The sequence below is a fragment of the Ambystoma mexicanum genome, chromosome 4p (assembly GCF_040938575.1).
Source record: "Ambystoma mexicanum isolate Mex_15411 chromosome 4p, UKY_AmexF1_1, whole genome shotgun sequence".
Classification (NCBI taxonomy): Eukaryota; Metazoa; Chordata; class Amphibia; order Caudata; family Ambystomatidae; genus Ambystoma; species Ambystoma mexicanum.
In genome coordinates, this window is record NC_090927.1 from 1,246,991,164 (window position 1) to 1,247,015,379 (window position 24,216).

The 24,216-nt window shown below is 47.5% G+C and overlaps 1 protein-coding gene across 2 annotated transcripts in view; it reads left to right on the plus strand.

Annotated features, from left to right (window-relative positions):
- FSAF1 (40S small subunit processome assembly factor 1) overlaps positions 1–24,216 on the plus strand; it is a 238,174-nt gene that overhangs the window by 42,016 nt on the left and 171,942 nt on the right. For both annotated transcript variants that reach the window (XM_069606909.1, XM_069606910.1), the window contains exon 2: positions 12,514–12,863. In XM_069606909.1, the coding sequence (XP_069463010.1) occupies positions 12,514–12,863 (350 nt within the window). The remainder of the gene's footprint in view (positions 1–12,513; positions 12,864–24,216) is intronic.

Sequence of the window (24,216 nt, forward strand, 5' to 3'; positions counted from 1 at the left end):
CTGCTATGCATATGCTTGTCTGCATGGTACCATGAGGTGAGGTTTTCCAAGTATGCACTGTGAGAAACCTCAGGGTATACTCACTCCTGGACCCCTTGGATCCTCTGCGCAGGTGGCCAAGGAAGGCCATTGCTATTGGATCCTGACCCTGGGGGTGGAGAAGCGAGGGAGGATCACCTGGGTGGAGGGTTCTTGGGCACTAGGAGTGGGGTGCCCTTGGGCAAAACATGGTATCCTCCTTTCCCTAGTGACAACCAACCCAACTCTTCCCAACCCTTTATGGGCTGTTCTAAACCAGCTCCCCTAATTTCTCCACAATTGACACTTAACAGTACTGGGACGAAGAAGAGGCAACTAAGAGCAATGAAGACTATGCTCTTTTAACACTCTAGTACTGGGAAGAGGAAGATGCCTGCTAAGAGCAATGAAGGTCAGGCATGTCCCTTTAATTGTGGTCAGGCAAAGCAGGCCAAGGAGCAGCAGGTGTATACATGGAGCCCTGCCCATGCAGAAGAGAGCCCTACAAAGTTGTGTGGGAGTTGGGACTCCCTGGATCAGATTGGAAAGGTGAAGGGAGCCGTGCAGGAAGACTGCCCCTTTCCTTTCTACTCAAAGTGCTTGTTCCCCTGTGTTGGAGGACCACCACAGGAGTGTCTGAGGGGCAGGACTTGAGTCCTGACACTAAAGGCAGAAGGCTGCGTGATCCGCGCTGCTGCACAAACTCTTGAAAGTGATCAGTGAGTTTCTTATGAATGAGAAACCCGGTGCACGCTGTGTGAACTTCATGATGTACTGAATACTTTGTATCGGAGTGGTCATGTACCTCGGATTTGCACGTTTTAGAAAGTCTCCGATCCTTTCATTGTCAATTATCAAACAGATGGGAATACTTTGTATCGGAGTGGTTGCATGTATCAATAAACACGTTTCTGAAGGTCTCCGAACATTGAGCCATTCATTTAAAGTAAAACTGACAAATATTGAACTACCGATGAAGTGAAAATGAACCAGAAGCAAGACTTATAATTATGAATATCGAACTGAATTAAAACCTTGCTACCAAACGGAATTAAAACCTTTGGAACCCAAAAGAAGAAACAAACTTTAAATCCAAGCAAACTATTATATGGTGAAGTGCTATAATGAATATAACTATAACAAACCACAGTATGCTGAAATCTAAAGTGACTTTAAAGAACATGCAAACAAAAGATACTGAAGGCTGATTTACAGTGAAATTTCAACCTGTGGAAAGCTGCAAAGTCTGAACACCTATTTGAAACCTCATTAACTAATCTGTGGAGACAATGATATGTTTTTTGTTTATTTTTTATAACTGCTTTGGAACTTGGGGAAGGGAACCCTAAGGCACAAAGGAATTGAAGTTATTGGGCTATTTGCTCACCCCCAATGGTGTTAAGATGGATCACAGGAAAGTGTACGCTGTCCTGGAGTGGCCTACACCCACCAATCTCATATACCTACAGCAATGATTTATTAGGATTTGCCAACTTTTTTCATCAATTTTGCAAAGATTACTCTCACCTGGCATATTTGCTTAATCGACTGACTTGGACATCTGTCCCCTTCGTTTGGAAGGAAGACCCGTAGGAAGCCTTCACCAAGCTCAAGGAAGCCTTCACCAAGCTCAAGGAAGCCCTTGCTTCAGCGCCTACCTTTTATTCAACCCTCACGTTGTTTTTACCTGTATGTACTAAAGACAGATGCTTCAGCAAGGGCTTAGGGAGCCATTCTCTTTCAAAGGAAAGGATGGGTTCCTTCCTCCTGTGGCCTACTGTTCATGGAATTCACCCGCGAAAAGTGGAATTACACCATCTACGATCGTTCACTTCTAGCCATCAAGGACTAATTTACACAATGGTGTAATTTGCTAGAGATGCCTTTGCACTCCCTGGAAGTGCTTATGGACCACACAAGCCTAATATTCTTGAAGGAGACCCAATTTCTCAACACAAGTAAAAGCCAATAATTTGTCACACATGCGCAGCAATTCCACAAACCCAGTGAACCCTAAATCATTCTGAAGACTGTGTTAGCTACTACCATGAGGGCGCTGTCAGAATAAGCCCCTCGAGTAATCGTACTTTTGTAGCGGCATCCAGAGTTACAACCAACTATCGAATGCATGTTATAGTTGCAAAATCGCCTATACATTCCTCTCCCAAAGACTTTTCAGAACCTCGAGCGGTGCCATGATTCAAAGCTCTGTAGCCACCCCAAACTAAACCAGATCAAGATGGTGAAACAATGCTTTTGGTTTGACCACATGATGAAAGATGTTGAAGTGAATTGTGATGAATTTGAGGATGTCGTCCCTTCTCCCCTACGGAGAGACCTTTCCCATTGGGCCAGGGCGGAGTGTCCACAGTACAATGGTTCCCCTTGGAGTAGTGCACCGAGGGAGGATCACATGGGGAAGGTACCCTCTTATGGGATTGGGGACGACTATGCTCGAAGAACGCAGTATTTCCCCACGTCAGTACACCTAAACCCTTCCCCAATGTTAAATCCTCATTACCGTTCTTTTGATATGGCCAATGTCTGTTATTGTCAAGTTAGCAAACCTAATATACTTGACGTTTAAACATCAGAAAATATAAAACATGCTGCATATGGCTCTATCAAGTATTGGGAAACCTAATATAATTGACCAGATTAAAACCTCAAGGTATGCTGCATATAGCACTTCTTCAGCATTGGGAAACTGAATCCATTATACGAGACTGAAACATTAGCGGTGTATGTAATGAGAAGATGACTAGGAGTCCAAGGATCGCTTTGGCGAAGCAGAGGGAGCGCTCTAGCTTTTCAATGAATATGATTGGCCCAAATCAATTCAGTTTTCCAACGCAGGAGTTTACCACAGCTGAGATGCAAAGTGACACCTGTCCTCCAATGAGGAATCTGGTGAGCCATGCAGCGGGCAGGCAGACGAGAATCAGCAGAAGGTACTCCGCGAGCAGAGGAGGAGAACCCAAACGCGGTTGAGGAAGCAAGGACTGCTCGGCTGCTGCTGAGGGAAACCTCTGGGCATCCAGAGCACCGGCAAAGCATCCATGGGAGAGGACACACCGCCGGGGAGAAGCAGACATTCGCATAGTCGCTGCAGATCACGACGGAGCCCTGAACGCTACTGGAGCTTCAGGAGAAGCAGCATTTGCTCTTTAAACCCTGGTACCTGCTACGAAGAAGCAAACGGGTATGTGGTTTACCCAAGAGGTGCTGGAGGTACAGGGGAGCAAAGGGGGGGAAGGCGGAAGCTGGAAAAAGAGGGTCTGGCAACGAAGTGAGAGTCTGGGACCTGCACCCATATGAGAAAGAGAAACAAAGCCATCAGGTCTGTGACTCGCACCCAAAGAGGAACAGTCCATGAGAGGACAGCGTCTTAGCTGGACAGTGTATCAAGCCGGTTTGAATAACGCAAGTCTGGGTCCTGCACCCAAATAAGCTCATGAAAGGATAACTGCTTGTCATGAGAGGGAACGAAGCATTTATAAATATGGCGAGTCTGGCATTCACACCCAAAAGAGGGACAGGCCATGAGGGACAATGGCTTGGCACGGGAGTTAACATGCGATTCTGAATACTGCAAGTCAGGGACCCGCTCCCAAAATAAGTAAAGAATTTATATTGAAACAAATCCTACGTTTGCACAAAGGAGTGTGCCAAGTCAGTGGGACTAAACGCTAGAAATACAAGGATCATATTCTTGACCATTCTACACAATATACTGACCATTGTGTAAGAAAATATAGGCCTAAGAGGCCCCGGAAGGAGGGAAATACTACCAGAAGGAATCTAGGGGAAATGAATCAAAACCTAACCTGGGAGACATACAGTTTTGAACATTTATTTTTGTTTTTGACACTTTTGGATCACCCGAGCGACTTGGAACGTTTCTGTTGGTTGGATCTCAGAAGCAAACTTTACTTTGGCAAGAGATCATCCTTGCACAGTAAGTGCTTAGTGTTTGGAACAGAGGTAGGTGTTTTTTTTTTTCTTTTTTAAACTTTATTTTAACATAGTGCAGATTACATTACTCAAAGTCATATGTCTTAGGTTGTTACAATTGAGCAGTCCTATATCGATCTTGTGGATCCATTAACATGCATGCTACGATTAACATTAACCTTCACGTTTGCATTACAAAAATCCATCATTGATCCATTTTTTGTTCGCGGAAAGGCTCCCAACTGTCTTTGGGTCTACAGCACGACAGAACCATGGAGATGTAGCACGACGGAACCATGGAGATGTAGGCCTCCTCGCATTCGTTGACATGTCATTTTCCTGACCCACATAGCAATATCAGGAGCACAGTCTGCCTTCCACCTGTGCAATATGCATTTTTTGGCCACGAGGCAGCCCAGGTTGAATAGGCATCTCAGTTTAGTTGCAATTTTACCAATGTCACTGAAGAGGTATTTTGGAAGAGACCGGACAGGGGGAACACTGGTGCATACCTGTAGGACATCGCAAACCTCCCGCCAGAATAGTGCGACACAGGGGCAGTCCCAGAACATGTGGTGTGTGTCGGCTATTGCCGATTTCATAGTATAATTCGAAATTGGGAGCCTGCAGCCTGCCCTGCTCATATGGTCTAGTCATGGCCTCCCAGTTGATGCGTGAGGTGCCGGAAGCCCATGTGAACCGGACTGCCAGTTATCTCAGTTTACCGAAGAATTTGCATCCTGGCCAAGTGGGTATATTTGAGAAGTAATATAGTAGCTTGGGAACCACTACCATTTTTAATAGGGACAACCTGCCGTATATAGAAATGGGTAGTCTAGTCCACACGTCTAGTTTGTCCCTCAATGTTGACATATATTTTTCATGTAGTAAAGGACTGTGCTGACATGTAACAACTATGCCCAGATATTTTATTCTGTCGTGTGACCAACGAAATCCTGCTAAGTCTGTAGGGGGAGAAGTGATCTCGTTCAACAGGAACAGTTCAGATTTTGCTTCGTTGACATGGTAGCCTGAATAGTGAGCGAATTTGCGAACCTCTTTCAGAATGGGGATCAGATTCGCGGAGGGGTTTCTAATATAGATCAGTGAATCGTCAGTGTACAACAAAATAATGTGGGTTGGCCCCATCGTATGTAAGCCCCGGTGCAAATGTCTGAGCCGCATAATGCATGCAAAGTGTTCTATGCTGAGCGCGAACAGCAATGAGGAAAGTGGGCACCACTGTCTTGTGCCGCGACCAAGAAGGAATACCCGGGAGAGTGTGCATCCGGTGCGTATTCTTGTGGCCGGGTAGGCATATAGCAAACGCACACCTTGTATAAAAAAATTCCCCCAGCCCCATTCGATGCAGCACGGAGAACAGGAAGTGCCAGGACACTGAGTCAGAAGCCTTCTCTGCATCTAATGAGGCAGCCACTGCCTGTGCCATCGGGTTGAGTTGGGAGATGATACTGAATAGCCGACGAAGGTTTAATGCCGTCGACTGCCCGGGGTCAAATCCGAATTGATCTGGCCACTAGACTTACCATACATCCTGGAGTTTGGCAAATATCTTTGTGTCCGAATTTATTAGGGAGAGTGGTCTATATGACCCATCTCAGCTGCTGGCCTGTTGGGTTTCAGCAACACTGCGATCACTGCCTCCGATGGAGACGGGAGAAGCCTGCCCGTTTGTAGTGATTCTTCCCATATGTGTATTAAGTTAGGGGCTAGAGTGGGACCTAGTTCTTTGTACAGCTCTGCTTCAAGGCCGTAGGGTTCCGGGGCTTTCCCAGAGGGGAGCGATTTCTATGGCCTCGAGTATCTCATCAGTGGTCAGTGGCTGATTGATGGCCAGCTGGGCCTCCACAGGGAGCTTGGAGAGTGGTATCTCATCTAGGTATGATTCAAGCTCGTGAGGTGGGCATTCATCAGATTTGGAGTGTAGGGTTTCATAGAACTTATAAAATTTGTTGGTGACTGCGGAGGCGGGGTGTGGAGCGTGGCGCCAGAAGGGCGAGGTATACTAGGGATGTGCTGCCCCCGCCTTTCGTCCCCGATCGCATTCACCAGATGACGCCCTGGTATGTCTGCCTCTCCATATTTCCTTGCTCGTATGGGATAGTAGAGCATCTGATCCTCCTTATCGGCCAGTTCCCTGAACCTCCGCAGGTTACCCTTTATGCAGCCCAGGAGGGCCCGATTCTGTGTGGTGCCATATTCTATTTCTAGCTGTCTGAGGTTGGCTTCTACTCTAGTTAGTTTGCGTCTGGTCTTCCTCTATATCTCAGAAGTCATGAAGAGAACCTCCCCCCTAACTCAAGTTTTATAGGCCTCCCAGACTGTTCCGTGTTACTGTACTGACCCCACATTTCTCTGAAAAAACTCCTCAGTCCCTCTGTGTAGTGCCTCAAGGAAGGCCGGGTCAGCCAGACAAGTGGGGGGGCATACGCCAGAGTGTGCGTGTATCAGCCTGTTCGCCCCAGTTCAGTGTGAGAGTGATGGAATGATCTGAAAAGGTGGGGGAAGTATTCTACACTCTTGCACACGTAACATGTAGTTGTCGGGTATTAACCAGAAGTCTATTCTCGAGTGTGCGTCGTGAACCGTAGAGTAGTATGTGTACTCTCGTACAGTGGGATTGCGAGCGCGCCAAGCGTCTACTAGGCCCAGGTGACTGGCCACGCTAAGCAGCATACGGCCTGCACCACTCGAGTCACGCTGTGTGGTTCTGGATCTATCCATAGTGCAATCAAGTATTAGGTTGAAGTCTCCGCCCCAGATGACCTGCGATTGGGGGTGCTCAAGTAGGATATCTAAGATCTGACTGTAAAAATTGGGGATCATCAACATTAGGGCCGTAGGTATTTATCAATGTCGTTTTAACCCCGGCCAGTTTCTGCCACCTCACCCACCCTCTTCATAAAATAACATATTGGCCCTGTTGAACGACACACCACTTGGACTCTTGGAACAGAATGGAGTGGTGTACTAGTGGCATAACCCTGCGTGTGATGAGTATGTGGTGTATCCCCGCTGTGTGCCCCACAATTTGGCAAACAAATCGCTTATGGGGCCCATGGCATGTGTCTCTTGCAGCATCACAACCTTGGCAGCTTGTCTGTTCAAATACGCAGCTACTTTGCGTGCTTTCAATTGGGTGATTAAGGCCCCGAATGTTCCATGACATGAATGTAATATCTTTACCAATCTTGTTGGAAACACAAACATTGCTGTTTCAGAACCGGTCGTGGGAGCACCGGTAGACCACTGTGATATAAGTTTCAGGAGCAATCTGTGCCGCCTTTCAAACTTTGACAAACTAACTCTGAACTAGGACCCTCTGCGGTCATCCCCTCCCCCCCCCAGACCCACTGTCTCTTCTTGGTAGTGGGATAGGAATCCTGGCTTCGATGTAGGAGAGTGCTTCTTCAGGAGCCTCGAAGAAGTGGGCCTTTCTTCCGTATTGTATGCGCAGCTTTGCCGGGTAAAGAAGAGCATATTGGACTTGCCGGATCCACAGTAGCTTCTTGGCTGGGTCGAATGATTTTCGTTTGGCCAGTACATTTGCAGCAAAATCGGGATATATGTGTATGTCAGCCAATTTCATATCGGAGTGTCCCCTTTTCTCTTGCCATTCGGAGAAGCAGGTCGCGGTCCCGGTAGTGTAGGAGTTTGGCAAGGGTGGTCCGAGGGGGAGGAGAGGGGGCACAGGTCTGGGGACGGGGGGCCAGGACCCGATGAGCCCTTTCAACTAGAAAGTATTGTGAGAATCTAGAAGAGTCAAACAAGGTTTTCAGCAGGGATTTAACCCATGACTATCTAACCTAAACTACCAACTCATGAACCTTGAATCAACCTTACTAGGTAAGAAGAAACACACCACCCCCTTTAGTATTGAAACATTTTTGAAAAGTGCAACGGGACATTATTCATTAACTAATTACTTTCTTATGTCTTTCTTTTTTACTTTTATTTTCATTATCTGTTGCATTTTCTCATTGTCAACCATCCCTAACAATCCCACCTTTTCCCCTCCCTCAAAGGCCATCCTTTAACATGCATGCATGCAATTGTGTTTTATTTGGAATGTGTATACAATTATTGCTCATCTATTTTTCTGTTTTTGCGATAATGATAATTTTGTTAATGCAACTTGATTAGCCCTGATTTGAAAAAGACGCACATGTCGAAACACGTGTAATCACAAAGGGCGCGCCTTGAATCCATGTACAATTAAAAATTAAAAGCTTACAATTTGGAGAATAAGAGGCATTGTTTGGTGTTCTTTTTCTTCTCCACGACAAGGGCGCATGACACTAGTATAAGTAACATAGTTGTTGTAAGGTTTTCAGCAGGTTCTCGACCAACGGCTCCATTGGACCCTTACAGGGCGCTTCCAGAATCCCAACTATTCAGAAGTTGTTCCAACGGGAGCGGGATTCTAGGTCGTCACACTTGTTGCAAACTTTGCTGAATTCTTGTTGAAGGTGTGCGATGTCACAATCCTGCTTTGTGATTTTGTCCTCTGATTCACTCACTCTTGTCTCGACCTCTGTTATTCGTTCCCCTTCTTTTTCCAGTTAGACTTTAGTGAACTAATCGTGAAGACAATGTCATCGAGTTTCACATTAACAGCAAGGAAACCATTTTGCACCGTGCTGAGCAAATGATCGTCTCTAGTGACATCCGGACAAAGTTGGTTGGCTAGCCGTAGGGGGGGCGGGCAACAGCTGGGTCCGGGCCTCTCACCGGCATGCTCGTATAAGTATCCATGGGGCCCTTTTTTAAATTTTTTTTATTTATTTTTTGGATCCAGATCCCTTCATCATACTGATTCTGCAGAGATCACTGTCATCGGAAAGGGGAATGGTAGGCGCGCCTCGTATGTAACTGTGAATGTATTCTAGGGCAATGAATGGATGAAGGCCACTGATCAGGAATTATATGGCTCGGCACTATCGACCCGGCTATACGCGTACAGTCCGGGATCAGGCCAGACCGCACCACGGCCCGGGTGGTTGAGTTGCTCTGATAGGCCAATTGGGGCGTGCTGTTTACGAGTTAACGTTCCGTTGGTGACGCCAGGCCAGCACAGAGCAGAATTAGTGGACCAGCAGCCCCATCGCAGTTGCAGCCTCAAGGTGCAAGGGTCCCGGTCGGCTGGCCTCCATGTGAGCCTCAGGTCCATCGGGATCTCGTAGCATGCAGGATTGTTAGTCAGTTATACTTTGTTATATGGTAGGCTGCGTGTATCCCTCGTTTCGTTTTTATGGCCCCAGGCGTGGGCAGTTCCATGGGCGGCTAAAGGAGTGACCCGTGCCGCGTGGGCAGGATGCAATTCAATAGGGTTGCAGTCCGAGTTTTACCTGGAGCACACAGGGCGTGTATCGCAGCACAGCCTCATGCCTGCAGCGCATCCGCCACCCGGTCCCGGGCAAAGCCTGCAATAACAGATCTCGCCGTAAGCCAATCTCGCCACTTTCAATGTTGTTGAGTGTAGCTGATTAGGCTATGCAGCCCCGATTGCTCCCCACTTCGCAGTCGCAGCCAAACTTCCAAGGAGCCTATGTAGTGCAGGGAAGTGTTCCCTGATGCTGGGCTGGTAGTTAATGGGTCCAGCAGCGGGTCAAACCTACGAGAGAGCAGGCTGTGTCAGGCAACTCCGCACACTGTGGCTGGGTGGACCCCAGCCTGCCCCTGCAGCAGTGCCCTGCGATGAGGAAGATTCCGGTCTAAGCCCAGCAGCGCAGCCTCGACGCCACAAGTCTCTGGGTGTATTCTGCACAATAGCAGGAGCCCGGAGAGCTCTACAGTCCGGACCGATCAGCATCAAGAGCCAGAGCAGTTCTGCACAGCAATGGCCGTCAAGGGCCAGGGCAAACTCATGTAGTTGCTGCTGCACAGTGGACGCGCGGCCCGGATCCTAGAACGGAGCTCCACCAAATGGGGGCACTCCAGTATCTGAGTGGCTGTGCGGCGGCCGCGGCTCAGACCCCAGTGTATGGGCAGCCCACCGCGACCCCGGCAGGGGCACCCACGGGAGATCCCAGCAACTAGTATGCTCAGCGGCAGTGCCAGGGCACCACCGTGCAGGGGAGAGAGTAGCACCCCTGGTCATACTTGTTCAGAGTTCAGGCAATGCAGGTTGCAGGGACACGTCCTCAACGTTCTCTCTGGGCAACTGGCGCCATCTCTCATGGTTTCGGAATGCAGCCCGGGGCGCAGGTCTCACCCAAGGAACCGTGCCCGTGTGACTGCGGGATCTCAGTCTGCCCTGGGCGGCAGATGTGCGCCGCGCTGCTCGGAGGCCCTGGGTCCGTGGTAAAGGAGGCACACCTTCCACTCGCGCCTCCAGCAGTTTCTATCTGGTGTCTTGCAGCCCTCAGCGCCCTTTCACCGGATCAGGCGCCAACATCTCCGGGTTGCGTGTGGGGTCTAGCCGGGACTCTGTGCCCTGGTGTTCACAGTAGTGCGCAATTGTTGCTGCCAGGTCGTATGTAGCTAATGTTCAAGCGCGGCTGCCTTCCGGATCCCTAGGGTGTGTGGGGGGGGTGCTCGGGTCGCGCCACGCCTGTCAGGAGCTCCGATCAGCCCTCGCATGCATGGCTCACCCCAGTCTGGGACGAGCCCGGCCAGGCCCCCTGCAGCTCACCAGTCCACGGCACTCTGCTCGCCCAGGCCGGTCCAAGCCGCAGACTCGGGCAGGAGTCCTCCAGCAGCGAGGCACCAGGCAATCTGCACCTCCCCCACTCAGCAGACCGACAGGCTGCCTCGGCAAGTTTTCACTGGGCCACCGCACGTCGCCAGCTCTCCGGTTCTGCCCCAAATTGTCTTTATCTGCATATTGGCATGGTTGATTAGCAGAACCTCTGGGCAATTTCGGATTTATTTCAGTAACGGATTGTACGAGGCTGGAGCTCCTCGTTTAAGTGGCCATCTTGATTAGCTGCTCAACAGTGCCCCCAGAGGTAGGTCTTTTGAGACACAACAGTGACAAACTTTATAGTTTTGGACATTCTGACATTTTCTTTAGTTTTCTTAGAGGTAGGGAAACCCCTCTTAGTTTTAGGGACAGAGATGGATTTTTCTAACCCTTTTTCATCTAATAAAGCTTTCTTCCCCAAAACATGCCACCATTGTATCTGAGCCTTAGTTATGCACCCTTTGTATGTACAAAAGCACACCCTCTGTGCACTACAGAAAGAAACCAGACAATCTTCCCACTGGGAAGCACCTGACCGATCCTTGGGGGGGTGGGGGGGAGAGGTCATACCCATGGACTTTATCAGGGAACGGCCCTTTTACTGCAAGCACACTGTTATTAATTTAGGTAGTGGTCAACACCAACTCTTGGAGCATTTTATTTCACTTGCAATACTCTCATCCACAGAAAACCGGGCCCATCTGTTATAATACTGCATTTTCCACATCCACGGGTTACCTGGCAGAGTTGTATCGAAATACCTAGTTCAAAGCTATGTTTTAGCATGCTCTAGCTGACCACTTTGTTTTAAGTTCACCGTTTACCTGCTTTCCAGTCCAAATGTAACAAGTTAATAAGGTGTTGGAACAGTATCTCCACTGCTTCAAACTTCATGTCCAAGACAAGTGACGTAAACTCCTTCCACTAGCTGAATTTGCCAACAGTAATCCTCACCTATCTATTGGTATGTCCCCTTTTTACTGCCTCCCCGGTAGTTTTCCACCCTTGCACCATTGCCCACTGCCAAGAGGCAGCCTTGTTCCCGCAGCACAGGAGCTAGCCAAATAAATGGTCTCTGTTCACCAAACAGCCCAGCACACTCTATAACAGTACAAAGACTCCTACAAACGTCAGCTGATCGCAAACAACCAGCTCCTTTGGGTTTCATCCAACAATATTCTGATCCCGCAATACAATCGCAAACTCAAGTCCCACTTTGTTGGTTCCTTTAGGCTCCCAATGCTAGTTTCCCTGGTAGCTGTCAAATTGCTAATCTACAAGCATTTGCGGACGGCGTCCCTCCTTAAGCTTTATTATCCTAAACATCAGCACATTAGCAACTCTGATATTATTGTTTCCGATTCTGTGGTGCCTGAGATTCAGTCTGTCATTGATTTTGCATGTTGGGGGACAAACCTGATTACCTGATTAACTAAAAAGATTTGGTTCCTGAAGAATGGTCCTATTAAGCCACCCCTACCATTCTGTTCCTACAGCTCTGAGTTGGCTCTTCTGACTGTATCTTTTGACATTCTTTCCCCAGGTTGTTTCCCTTGTCGTATTGCCAGCTGCAGACTATAATATTGAACTGTAGTGATTATGTAATGATCACAGCATTTCTTAAAATTGTTGTATTAGAAAGGAGTACAGTGCTGGGGAACCTCTGTGTGGTCCGCTCAAGATGTCCTGATCCATGGGATTTCTCTCATGCTGTCTTCATTTTAAATGAAGATGGTGGGAAAATTTTAAAGGAACTTTTACATTAACAAATACGCTTGATGATTTTTTGCTTCCATTTACTTGAAATTTGAAATCTGTGCCCTATTTGTTGACAGGGGAAACTTTCAGTGCAAAGAACCAGAAGAAGGCAGCAGGAATATCTGTGCAAAGAGAGGAGTCCAAGCACACAGGGAAAATTACCATCTCAAATGACAAGGTTGTCTGCTCCAATTCAACACTAACTAGCAAAAAGAAGCGGGGTGCTTCAGATTTCTTTGAGACATTGAAAGATGAGTTGTGTCAACAGTTCTCTGATACAAAATGTTCGAAGTCTGAAACTGAGAGAGCCTCTGACTCTGCTGCTGCAACATGCGAAAAGAAGGCAGGTGTGGAAGTGGTGAGGTTTCTCAGCCAGAAAGAAAAGAAGAAGGCCAAACTAGAAGCTGCCCAAGATCAGAATACCAAGGTAACACAGTGCTAGGTGCGAGTCAAAACTACCTGCGACATGTCAGCATAGAAGGTCATGAACCACAAGGGATGTTTTGTCTTCTGGATTGCTCAGTTTTATTGTTAATTGGGCTCTTTCACTTTCTGACAAAACAGTATGACCTCATGCAGGAGAAACTTGGCCAGGGATGCTTGCCCAATTGAACTAGTCTTGAGGGTATGCTATCCATTTATTGATCGATCCCACATGCATCCTTCTAAGTCCTGTCTTCGTAATGGGGGAAAATAATGCATTCTGTCGGGGTGGCAAATACCAACTCCTTCTGAGCAGTTTGGGAAATAGGTTATCTGGAATCCTGCGAGCATTACAATTGCACAAAATTCTAAGTTTGTCAGAACATGCTCTTTAAATTGAGGTATTATTGTAAAATAAAGGAGGTGTCAAAGAAACGGGTGGGACCTTCCTCCTCGTAGATCTCCCAATAACTGGAAACTGCCTCCATGTCTACTTCCTCTGGGAGTGAATCCCGAGGATTCTCGAGGAAGGGTAACAGTATTTGTTTTATACACATTTGTGTCTATTGTACTTTGAATTAGCAGTTCAAATGTTCTTTCTTGTGTATCAAAAAACAGATCTAGAACCATTTTTAGAACTGAGTTAGTTTCTCCCTGTTCATTCTTTACATAATGTTTGAGATTATATAGTTAAGAGCCAGAAAAAAACAGCTCTTTTCAGACTTTGCCCATTTGCAGAAGACTGACTATCTTCAAGCACTGTTGCCTTCTTACATTAATTAACATGAATCCGGTTGGACATTCTTTGTAATTTCATTGCTATGGTGAAAACTGAAAGTACCTGATAAGGGTCCCTTCTACCTTGGAGCTAAAGCAGTCTTTCGATGCTGAACCTTGACAAATATCCAGTCCCCTGGTTCCAGAGTGTGGCACGCCTGATGCGGCTCCTCTGGGAGAGCTTTCTTCACCCATCAATGGATAGACATGATCCACTTTATCAAACTCTTGCTGTAATTAAGTGGTACATCATCATTAAAATTCACATTTATCTGTCATTGCTAGCAGTGGTGAGAAAGGAAAGTGCATTGGTTGCTCCATAAGGATCTCATGTAGACTTTGTCCTGGTTTTCTATGCACCCACTTTGCATACTCCTAAGATCGAGGGGCAAAGTATCTACCATTTCAAATTTTGTTTCAGTACAAAACTTTACCAATCTGTATTTCGGAATACCATTCTGGCATTCCAACACCTCTATTGACTGGGAGTTGTGGACAGTGGATTTTTTGCTGAATCTTCAAGCATTCAGAGAGTTGCTTCACCACCTGACCAGTGAAGTGGGTCCTTTGGTCTGTATTTATGCTTATTGGCACCACTAATCTTGGTGTAAAGTCTTTCGCCAAGACTTTAACTGTTACCTTACTGTTTGGTTTCTGACAGGGATATGCATCCACACGTCCTTAGAAAGTGTCTAGTTCAACTAATGTGTACTCAAATCTTTGCAACTTTGCAGGAGGGGGGGAAGAGAGTTTTCAGGGGCACACGGGAGGAGGGCAGGAGGCAAGGTGAGGAGGGGGAGGGCAAGAATGCGGGAGGGAAGGGCAGTGGAGGTAGGGGGAGAAAGAATGGGAGAGTGAGGGGCAGAGGAAAAAAAGGAGCAGGAAGAAGAGGGGGATGGCGGAGCAATCGACGGCTTTAATAAAAACCCTTGCCCTGTCTGTGTGACTCAGGAGGGATTCTTGTGCCATCTGTGACACCATACACTGAACATAGCATGTATCCTGATCAACAGATGGCAAAGATCTGTGGTGAGGCTATGTGCGTTCAGGCTGGTGAGGGCTGTAGGATTTGGGATTGTGGGTGCTGTTTGCCGAAAAGTTCTATTACGATACTACAAATGGCCTTCTTGTTTACAATAATATCAATCTATACTGCTGTGGTTAGGGATGTAACGGTTTAACGGTATACCGTTTAAGATACTATACCACTTAATTGAACAATAATAACCGTCACATTGTTTATACCGGTATACCGTTTATACCATTAAGTGTGCTTTTCAATCTGATTTGGAAAGGCTGCAGTAAGCAGGTGCTGCGCAGTCTTGGTCTTGCACTTTTGGATGTAGGGGTGCCACAGTATTAGTTTTATGACGGTACAATAACTTTCTTGCCAAATGACGGTATATCATGGTTATCGCGGTATAGCAGGTGGAGTTAACTAATCTTAACAAATATTTTCTAAAAGGTCATAAATTGTCAGATTTATCATCACAAACAAAACCAGGCACCCAGGGCCAGAATTGGGCTTTTCAACATACTTTCCACTGAAATGCCACCCCTTGCTTCCACCAAACACACGTGTGGAGAGGAGGAGGCGGGTGGGGTGGAGAGCCCTGTTGTGACTGGCAAAGCAAACTGAATAGCTTTTCTTAAGTGGTCATTTAGGCTTTTAGCTCCTCCACTGGCTACTGATGAAGATGAACATGTTGCCATCTTGATAACCTGCGCCAAATGAAACTATTTTGCAGACGGCACATCCAACAGTGCAAGTCCAAGACTGCGCAGCACCTGCTTACTGCAGCCTTTCCAAATCAGATTGAAAAGCACACTTAACGGTATACCAGTATAAACAATGTGACGGTGGTTATTGTAGTTTCATTTGGCGCAGTTTTTAATTCCATTCCATAAACCACACGTCCCTGACACAAAATCAGTATGTTAGCAATAGGAAGAATAAATACAGTGCCAAGAAGGAAAAGGCTTTACTTTGGGTTGGCGGCTTTGGGGTTTATATATTTATAATGGATAATGTTTTCTAAACATATGACAATGGGGGATTTCCCTGGTTGTATCATTGAATTTACATATAATAAGTCACACTGCAAAATTCACTCTTCTCTGTGGGTATTCCCTGCTGCCATACCAAAGGGCAACTTGTCCGTGATTACTGAACACCTTTTGGCCCGCAAGTAAACTAAAGGGTCTAACGTAAAGAGAGAGTGCGTGTGTGTTTGTGTGTGTGTATGCACACAAGCGTATACTACCATCAGCCTCCATTGATCTGTGGCATGCAGGTTATCAAGATGGCAACAGGTTCATCTTCACCAGTAGCCAGTGGAGGAGCTAAAAGCCTAAATGACCACTTAAGAAAAGCTATTCAGTTTGCTTTGCCAGTCACAGCAGGGCTCTGCCCCCCCCTCTCCTCTCCACACATGTGTTTGTGTTTGGTGGAAGCAAAGGGTGGCATTTCAGTGGAAAGTATGTTGAAAAGCCCAATTTTGGCCCTGGGTGCCTGGTTTTGTTTGTGATGATAAATCTGACAATTTATGACCTTTTAGAAAATATTTAAGATTAGTTAACTCCACCTGCTATACCGTGATAACCATGATATACCGTCATTTGGCAAGAAAGTTATCGTACCGTCCTAAAACTAATACCGTGACACCCCTAATTGGGAGCCATTTCCTGAAAATTATTCACCAGACGTCTCATTCGCCCTCTCCCACAGTCCCGTCCTCCTCCTAGGTACTACTTTGCATCTGTAATGTCTTGCTTTTGCTTTGGCATTCTTTCTTTAGATATTGGCAAGCAACAATGATTTTCTGCTTTTACAAGTTCCTCTAGTGGTTTTAGTTTTCCAACCAACATAGAACTTTTAGTTGTTGAACTTTATGGTAGTAGTCTTTAGTGTTTGCTACAGCTTCCTCAGTGTAGTGCAAACACTGTCTGTCCAGATCATTTGTAGATTCCCCTTTATTGTTTTTGCAGTTATTAATTTCAACCCAGTCTATTTTTCTTGGACTGTGATTTCTGCTATTTTTTTATCTCATTTGCACTGAAGGTGCATAGATACGGATGACGACTACTGCATTCAATAATCGTCAGATCTCAGCTGGTAGACTCTCCCGCATCAACTGATTCATGTGTGTCTGAAGTAAATTGTAAAATCTGATCACTGTTTGAAGGTTTTCTACAAAACCTTTGTGCACTTCCCTTGTATTTGGAAAATGTTTTGCTGAATTTCTGAGGTGCCCGGAGTCCACTGGACGTGTACAGTCACTGAATTGCATCTCTCGTCCTCATTTCCAGGCAGTTTGTATCAAAGGGGTTTAGAGTTGTACGCACCATATTGTGTTCCATTCCTGGTTGTCAAGCTACCAAAGAGGGCAAACCCAGGATCGTCAGTTAACCTTTTCTCGGTGTTGGGGGAAATAAAATGGGGGGGGGTCAGGTGGCAGTGCAGGAGGCAGAGGTGGACAGCGAGTTGGAACTGACTCCTTTGAGCATTTTGTTGTGTGGGTGGGTGCTCCTGTTGCTGTAGAACACGCTGTTGTGGCTATTGTGGTTTGCGCAGTGGAGGGGGTGCCTGGGCGCTGCTAAAGAAATCAATGATCTATTCTGCGTGATTTCCTTTCTTTTCCGTCACTTGTTGTGGCTGAACCGGATGAACTGACTATCAGAACACGCGTGCCATTTCCATTTCAATGTTGGCTTTTTCACTTGTCTTGTCACCTTCAACGCCTTACTTTTGATCCACTGCACCTTTTGGCTGCTTCTCTGTACCAATCGAATTATGCTCCGCTCCCCCCTTTTTGTTCCTGAAATATTTTCCCTTTTTGCAAATACTTGCAGGTGTCATGATCATAGTTTACATACTTACAATGTGCTAGTGTGCCCTTGAAGGCAAACGCCACTTTTTTCTATATTGTTATGCTCCCATTCGACTATTTCTCACTCCTGCCAAAGAAAACTCTGCTAATGTATGTAGCCAGAGGGAAAATTAGTTATTGAAAAAGGAATCTTTCCATATTAATTTGGCTAGAGGTAGAAAGAGACCCAACTACTGGTGGGTTGTGGATGCAATGATTACATTAAAATGAAGAGGTTAAAAGTAGCCCCCTTGCTTTAGGAACCCACTCATGGAGTAGGACCCTGATGTGACTGGAGGCAGTCTAGTCTCGGACCTGGTCAGCGGTTATATTACATGCATTCACCATAAGTCAATCTTTTGCCAGTCTATACCCACTGGCCCATCCCTCTGGCATTGTGACATTCTGATTGATGCTGTGTTGATTTGAGAAATTCTTTTTGATGCTCTTCAAGAATTACTGTTTTATTTTTTCTCATTTACTCTCTACATACTGTTTCCATTCTGACCAGACATGATTTTCAATTTAACCGCAGTTGCCTCTAAACCCCATCTGTGTCTGGTCACTGTTGCTTATAGAGAGAAAAGGGTATGGTGATTCCAAGATGACGGCCGGCCGAGGAGGACGCGTGTAGCTGTCTCACCTTGCCGCGCCAATAAGCTACTTAATAAAGCGATTTCGCGGCGGGCCCACCCCCATGGATCTTCAGTTGGAACTAATGTGGACTCTGACGAGAAGGATAAAGCTCCCGCACTGTGAGGTCTACAAATAAACACTGACCGCAACAGGTCTCTGCAAGGGAAGTGGTCTCATAGGGGAGCCGGGAAAACTTACGGCAGCAGACAGTAAGGACCACGGAGGAGGGGCAGCTGAGATATTCACCCACACGGAGCATCAAAGGAGCATCAACCAGACTTAAGGGCAGTCCCCGGCGAGAAGGGGAGAGCCCTCAGGACACATTTGCGCACCGAGGTTTACATACAAACCAGACAGCATCTCGGCACCGGAACGGTGGAGGCCCCTCCGGCGGGCTTGAAAAGCAATGACTGCGGACGCTCACAAAGGCAAAAGAGGGACAGATGGTGCCGTCCCAAGCCCCTCCCTAGAGACGCCAAGGCTGGGAAGGATACTACCCCAGCACCGGAGAGGCACAAACTCGGGAAGCGACACATGATGTCCCGGCCCATACTCCCCTACCCCCGGGACGCATACGGCAAGTGAGGGGAACAAATCATTAATAAGAAGACCCTGTTGGGGGAACACCACACTGCAATCGAGCACCGGCGAATGCAGCAACAGGGCTAGACGGACCCAATAACATAAAACCATGAGAAAATATCACTTGCCACCACAACAATGGATCCTGCAGTGCTCCAGCGAATGACGGATAAAGTAGGGCGAAAAACTGCAACGGCTGCCACCCAAGTGGAGCCCCGCCAGCGAGAAAAAACAACGTGCCCGGCACTCCAAAGAGCAAAGTTCAGCCACCCAGAGCAGGGCCTGCAAGAGAGAGAAACCTCAAAGACTGAGGACCCTACTCATCACCCGGCGGGGGGCCCCACGGCAGCGCATTAAGATGCAGTGAGTACAAGCAGGGTGCCGAGGAGAGGGCCACCCACAGAAACATGAAAGACACACACCAGCAGCTTGTAGATCAGGCAACTGCACCCAAGTTAAATATCACCCACTGATATACAGCACAGACAGTATACGCTGTGGGGGAAGTGACAAAGAAGGCTCCAACACCAGCAAGAGGCCCTCAACGGAGAGCAACGGCACAGCGCAGAACCCTATCCTCCACAGGGCTGCCGATGCACCCCCCCTTAACACACCAGCAACAAATACCCATCCCGGCAGGGGGACCTAAGAAAATTGGGGTGCCCCATCTGGCAGTACAAAAGAACAAGCCGCAAGGAAACAACGCCACGCTAGACCACTGTAGAACAGGTTGGAAAGAAAAAAGGTGCAAGGAAATCCCCCTCCACAAAATAGCACGGACAAAGGGAAGAGGAAGACACCAAATAACCATACAGCCCCAACACATTCTGCAGAAAAACGCGCGATCCCTCCTAAAGAGCCGACGCGCATCAGGACAAACCACGACCCAGCGAGTACCACAGGAAGCTAGATTGAAGAAACACCACAACATCAGAATTTATGTCTAAGGCCAGACTGAAAAGCACAACCCCAGCTCAACCTCCCTCCCCAGATCCCCACAAGGGAAACGACCTAAAAATGTAAAGCAGCTGTGGAGCACGACTGCACAGCTACATTGAGAATGGGGGCGATCAATCGAGAAACCCCCGCCCAAGAACGGCAGGAAATGGGGGAGAACACAATGACCAAGGCAGACATGCAAAATTGCTTTAAAGGATTTCACAACCAATTTCTACTCTCCTTCCAGGAGCAATTCAAAACGCTGAAGGAGGATATGAAACAATCTGTACAGGAGGTAAAGATGGACATTGCAAAACTCGACGAAAGAACTGACACGTTGGAAAAAGTGGTGCAACAAATAGAGTATGACACCCAAAAATCAGATGCGGCATTAGATCTATCCCGTCTCTCCAATAAACTGGAACTCCAATGCGAAGATTTGGAAAACGGGTACAGAAGAAACAGCATTAGAATTAAAAACATACAGAAATCGGTGGATGACAAAGACCTAACCGAGACGATCCTCCAACTCTTCTCGAAAGTTCTAGCAGGGAACATGGAAACTCAGGTCCAGGTCAACAGACTGCATTGTGTAGGCCCAAGAAGACCAGCCGAACCAGGGCACGACCTCGAGACGTACTAGCAGCAATAACATACGCCCAAAAACAGCAAATCCTGCGAAAGGCAACGGGCCCACTAAGAGTAAACGGACAAGAAATAGAGCTATACCAAGACCTTGCACAATCCACACTCCAAAAGAGAAGAAGAATGGGTCCTATTAGCAATTAACGACCAACCAAGTAAAATACAAATGGACATTCCCGTTCGGGCTCCTGTTTACATGGGAGTGGCGACAACACATTATCACAACATGCGAGGAAGGGGAAAAAATTCTACAATTGCACCAGGAAGATGGCGACACCGCAGCGTTTTCCAACACAACCGCGTGTGTTTCTGCCTGCTTTCCTGCTCTGGTCTCCGGTCCCCGTCCTCCGCCTACAGCACTAATGAAGGAAAAGCCACCCAGCGGTAGCTTTTGTTTACTACAGCTGGCTGGCTTTTCCTTCATTAGTGCCGCAAAAGCAAAAGCCAGCACAGGAGGGCCTCCATTTCACAAAATGGATGCACCCATGTGCTTGCTTTTGTGAATTTTGAGCTTGAATAGCTCAAAATTTTACATAGGAAGTTTTAAAAAAGAGAATGCTAGTATTTTTTTTATTTTTTTTTTGTTGCCTATCTATTTTTTAAACAAAATTTTTACTAGACCATCCCTTTAAGACCAATCCCCCTCTCGGATCACACCCCGATGACAGCATTTTCTGATGCTTGTTAATCTGCTTAGAATCAAATGCTCTGCATATGGTCCGACATCCAGTGGTAACCGCGGAGTATTGCATCTTGTCTTTCGGGGACCTAAAGGGGACGTCGGCATAGGCGTGTCTGTAACACTATCCCTATCGTGACGTGTGTAGTACCCAAAATCCCTCACGCGCCGAGGTCCCTCAGATTGTTTTTTTCCACCCATATAACTGGTCGCCCTATAGCGGATATAGCGAACCTCTTACTAGAGACATTGTTTCCCTGTTAAGTCACTTCGCCAATAACTACATCTTCGACGGAGACTACGGGGGAATCGTCTACGGCTGTGGATTTCGGCACCTATTGTCCACGTGGTCGGGCCCTCTGGCCGACTTATACAGTAGGGAGAGTGGGGTTGGGGTGGCCGTATTGTTAAGTATGTCTTTCCTCCTTTGCCCTCTTTCCCTTTCGGTCTGGTCATCCTTCCCTTTTGCTATGGAAAAGACTCATTTTAGATTCTGCCCTAAGTCTAGGGTCAGATATCCTTGGAAGGACGAACACAGGACATGTAACGCCTGTCTCCCCCTAGAGCACAACGAGAAGCAGTGTGCGGCGTGCAAACTCCTTCGGCCCAAGACCCTTAAGGAGCGCCGTGTAAAGCGGTGGGCCGTTTACGGTATGTCACGTGTGGAACCCCCACCGCCACACCAGCCGAAAGTGACGGGGGTACTTCGGTAGACCATCCGTCCAACGCAGATGTTCTAGACCTTGAAGCGGACACTTCTAGATCCACCACGCCCGTCCCCGACCCTACCAGGCTCGACGCTGGTCTTGCTACAGGGACCACACCCGGCGACAGGGGCGCACAAGTGCATCGCACTAAGCACACAACCACTACGCCAATTTCAACGCCTTTGTCGAAAAAGGCGAAGTGCCAACGGGGTCGCTGAAGTATTCGCCGGTTCCCCCGGATCGCTCTGATCCAAAGCCTTCACCGCATTCGCAGCAGCGTATTGCGACTGGGCAATCAAAATTAACCAAGGGCGCTACTCCAAAACCTACAATCAAAACCCGACCGTTAAGCCTCCTGGTGGCGCGGACAGTATTTCTACTACAGACAAATCATCAGAGTCTTTGTCTCGCGACAATTCGGCGACTATCCAAAGTAGCATCGGAAGAATCGTAGCGGCGGTGGGCCTTATTCCGGTTCCGCCTAAGGTTATGGGTCAATCCACGGAAAAAATTACGGCGGGTTGGAATCCTGATTCCGATGAGGCTTACGTGGATATACAAGAGCCTCTCTCAGACACCCTTAGATGTTCCCGTCGACGCCACAGTGCAGAGAACGTCACTTCTCCTCGCGTAGGCCCGTTTGGGTCCTCTAAATGGACTACAGAAAAATTCGAGGGTTGTATGGATCGGCTGGAGCAGATTATCAGTTCTTCTGATCATCTGCCACCGAAAAGGGCTCGGGTAGACCCTAACCCCCAAATTCAAGTAGATCAGTCTCAGGTCTTCCAACAAGAAGACGTGATCCATATGGATACTTGTAGAGACATCTATAATGAAGAAGAGGAAGCTTCCTTTCTCAAACTATGAGGCGGATCAAAAGGATACGACTGACAACTAGGAGGAAATCCAGGAGGAAGGTGAAAACCCTTGGACACAACAAGATCAGGACTCTGATATTTTGTGCCTAGATTCTCCTCCGTCCACTCAGGCTCACCAGGCCTCCCCTGTGGATGACCAAATGGCTTTCAACTCCATGATGAAAAAAGCAGCAGCATTCTTCAAAATATCCATTCAAGAGGTGGTACCAGAGCAGGATTTCGTGGAAGATATTATTAAAGAAAAACCTCCGGCGAGTCAATCCCTCCCCCTTCTTAACTCTGTTAAGAGACGGGTAGCTCACTCTTTGGACACATCTGGTCAGACACAGGCAGTGAACCCGAGAGGCAAAAAATTATTTCGGCCTTCTCCCACCCACCCTCTGTATATCAAAGGGAACGCCATCCCGGACTCACTGGTAGTGACTACCACTCGAAAGAGGGCATGGATACCCCTTGCCACAGGAGAATCGCCACCGGACAAGCAGTCTAAAAGGTTGTATGCCCTGGGCAAACGTGACACATCAGCAGCTGCATACACCATTCGGGTTGCTAATAATACTACGTTATTAGCAAGCTATGCTGATGCCCAATGGAACTTGCTTCAAGAAGGCCTCCAGGAGGTTTCTGAACCCGCCAGAACAAAGCTTCTCGCCATTGTTTTGGAGGGAAAACTGGTTAACCAGAACGTGGTGAAGAACACCCTGGACACTGCAGAAACAGCAGGCAGGTCTCTTGCACAAGGTACTTTTCTGAAAAGACACGCATAGCTGCATACATCAGGCTTCAGACCTGAGACTCGGGCCTCCCACATTAATAAACCCATTGAGGAGACTACCCTCTTCGGGAAAGCAGTTGATGAAGCGTTGGAGACGGCCAAGAAGGAGCACGAGACTATTAGGTCTTTGCACCAAATTACACAAAAACCCTCCTCCCAGAGGGGTAACAATTCTCGGCGGTGCTTTAGAGGAAAAACCTGTGCCGGTCAGAACAACTACGGCACGGGTAACTTCAACACGAATCAAGCATCCGGAAGCCCTTCTTACTACCCCTCAAGGGGTCAGAAACGCGGCAAAGGTAGAGATAGAGGCCCCAATCCCAGAGGAGCCACAGCCTCTGGTCAGTAATGACCACCAAGTCCAGGTCCCCTCCCATGTCTCCCCGGTCGGGGGCGGTTAACATCTTTCCTCAAGGCATGGGAGGGGATAACTTCCGACCAGTGGGTCTTAAAGACGGTCACCTACCGTTATTCCGTGGAATTCGCCCGACCTCCACAGTTCAGACCGCCACGCTCACAGCGCCTTTCACCGGACCATCTGGAGATCCTGATCCAAGAGGTGGAAGCACTGCTGGGAAAGGACGCCATAGAAGCCGTCCCTATTCGGGTAAACGATGGTATTTATTCAGTGTACTTCCTTGTACCCAAAAAGGATCTCACCATGCGTTATGCTTTGGATCTTCGCCTAGCGAACAAGTTTTGCATGGTAACACTGCAGGAGGTGATCCCATTGCTGAAACAGGGGGACTTCATGGCAACATTGGATATGAAAGATGCATACTTTCATATTTCAATGTTGCCAGCGCACAGAAAATACCTAAGGTTCATGATCCAGGACAAACACTACCAGTTCTAAGTACTCCCCATCGG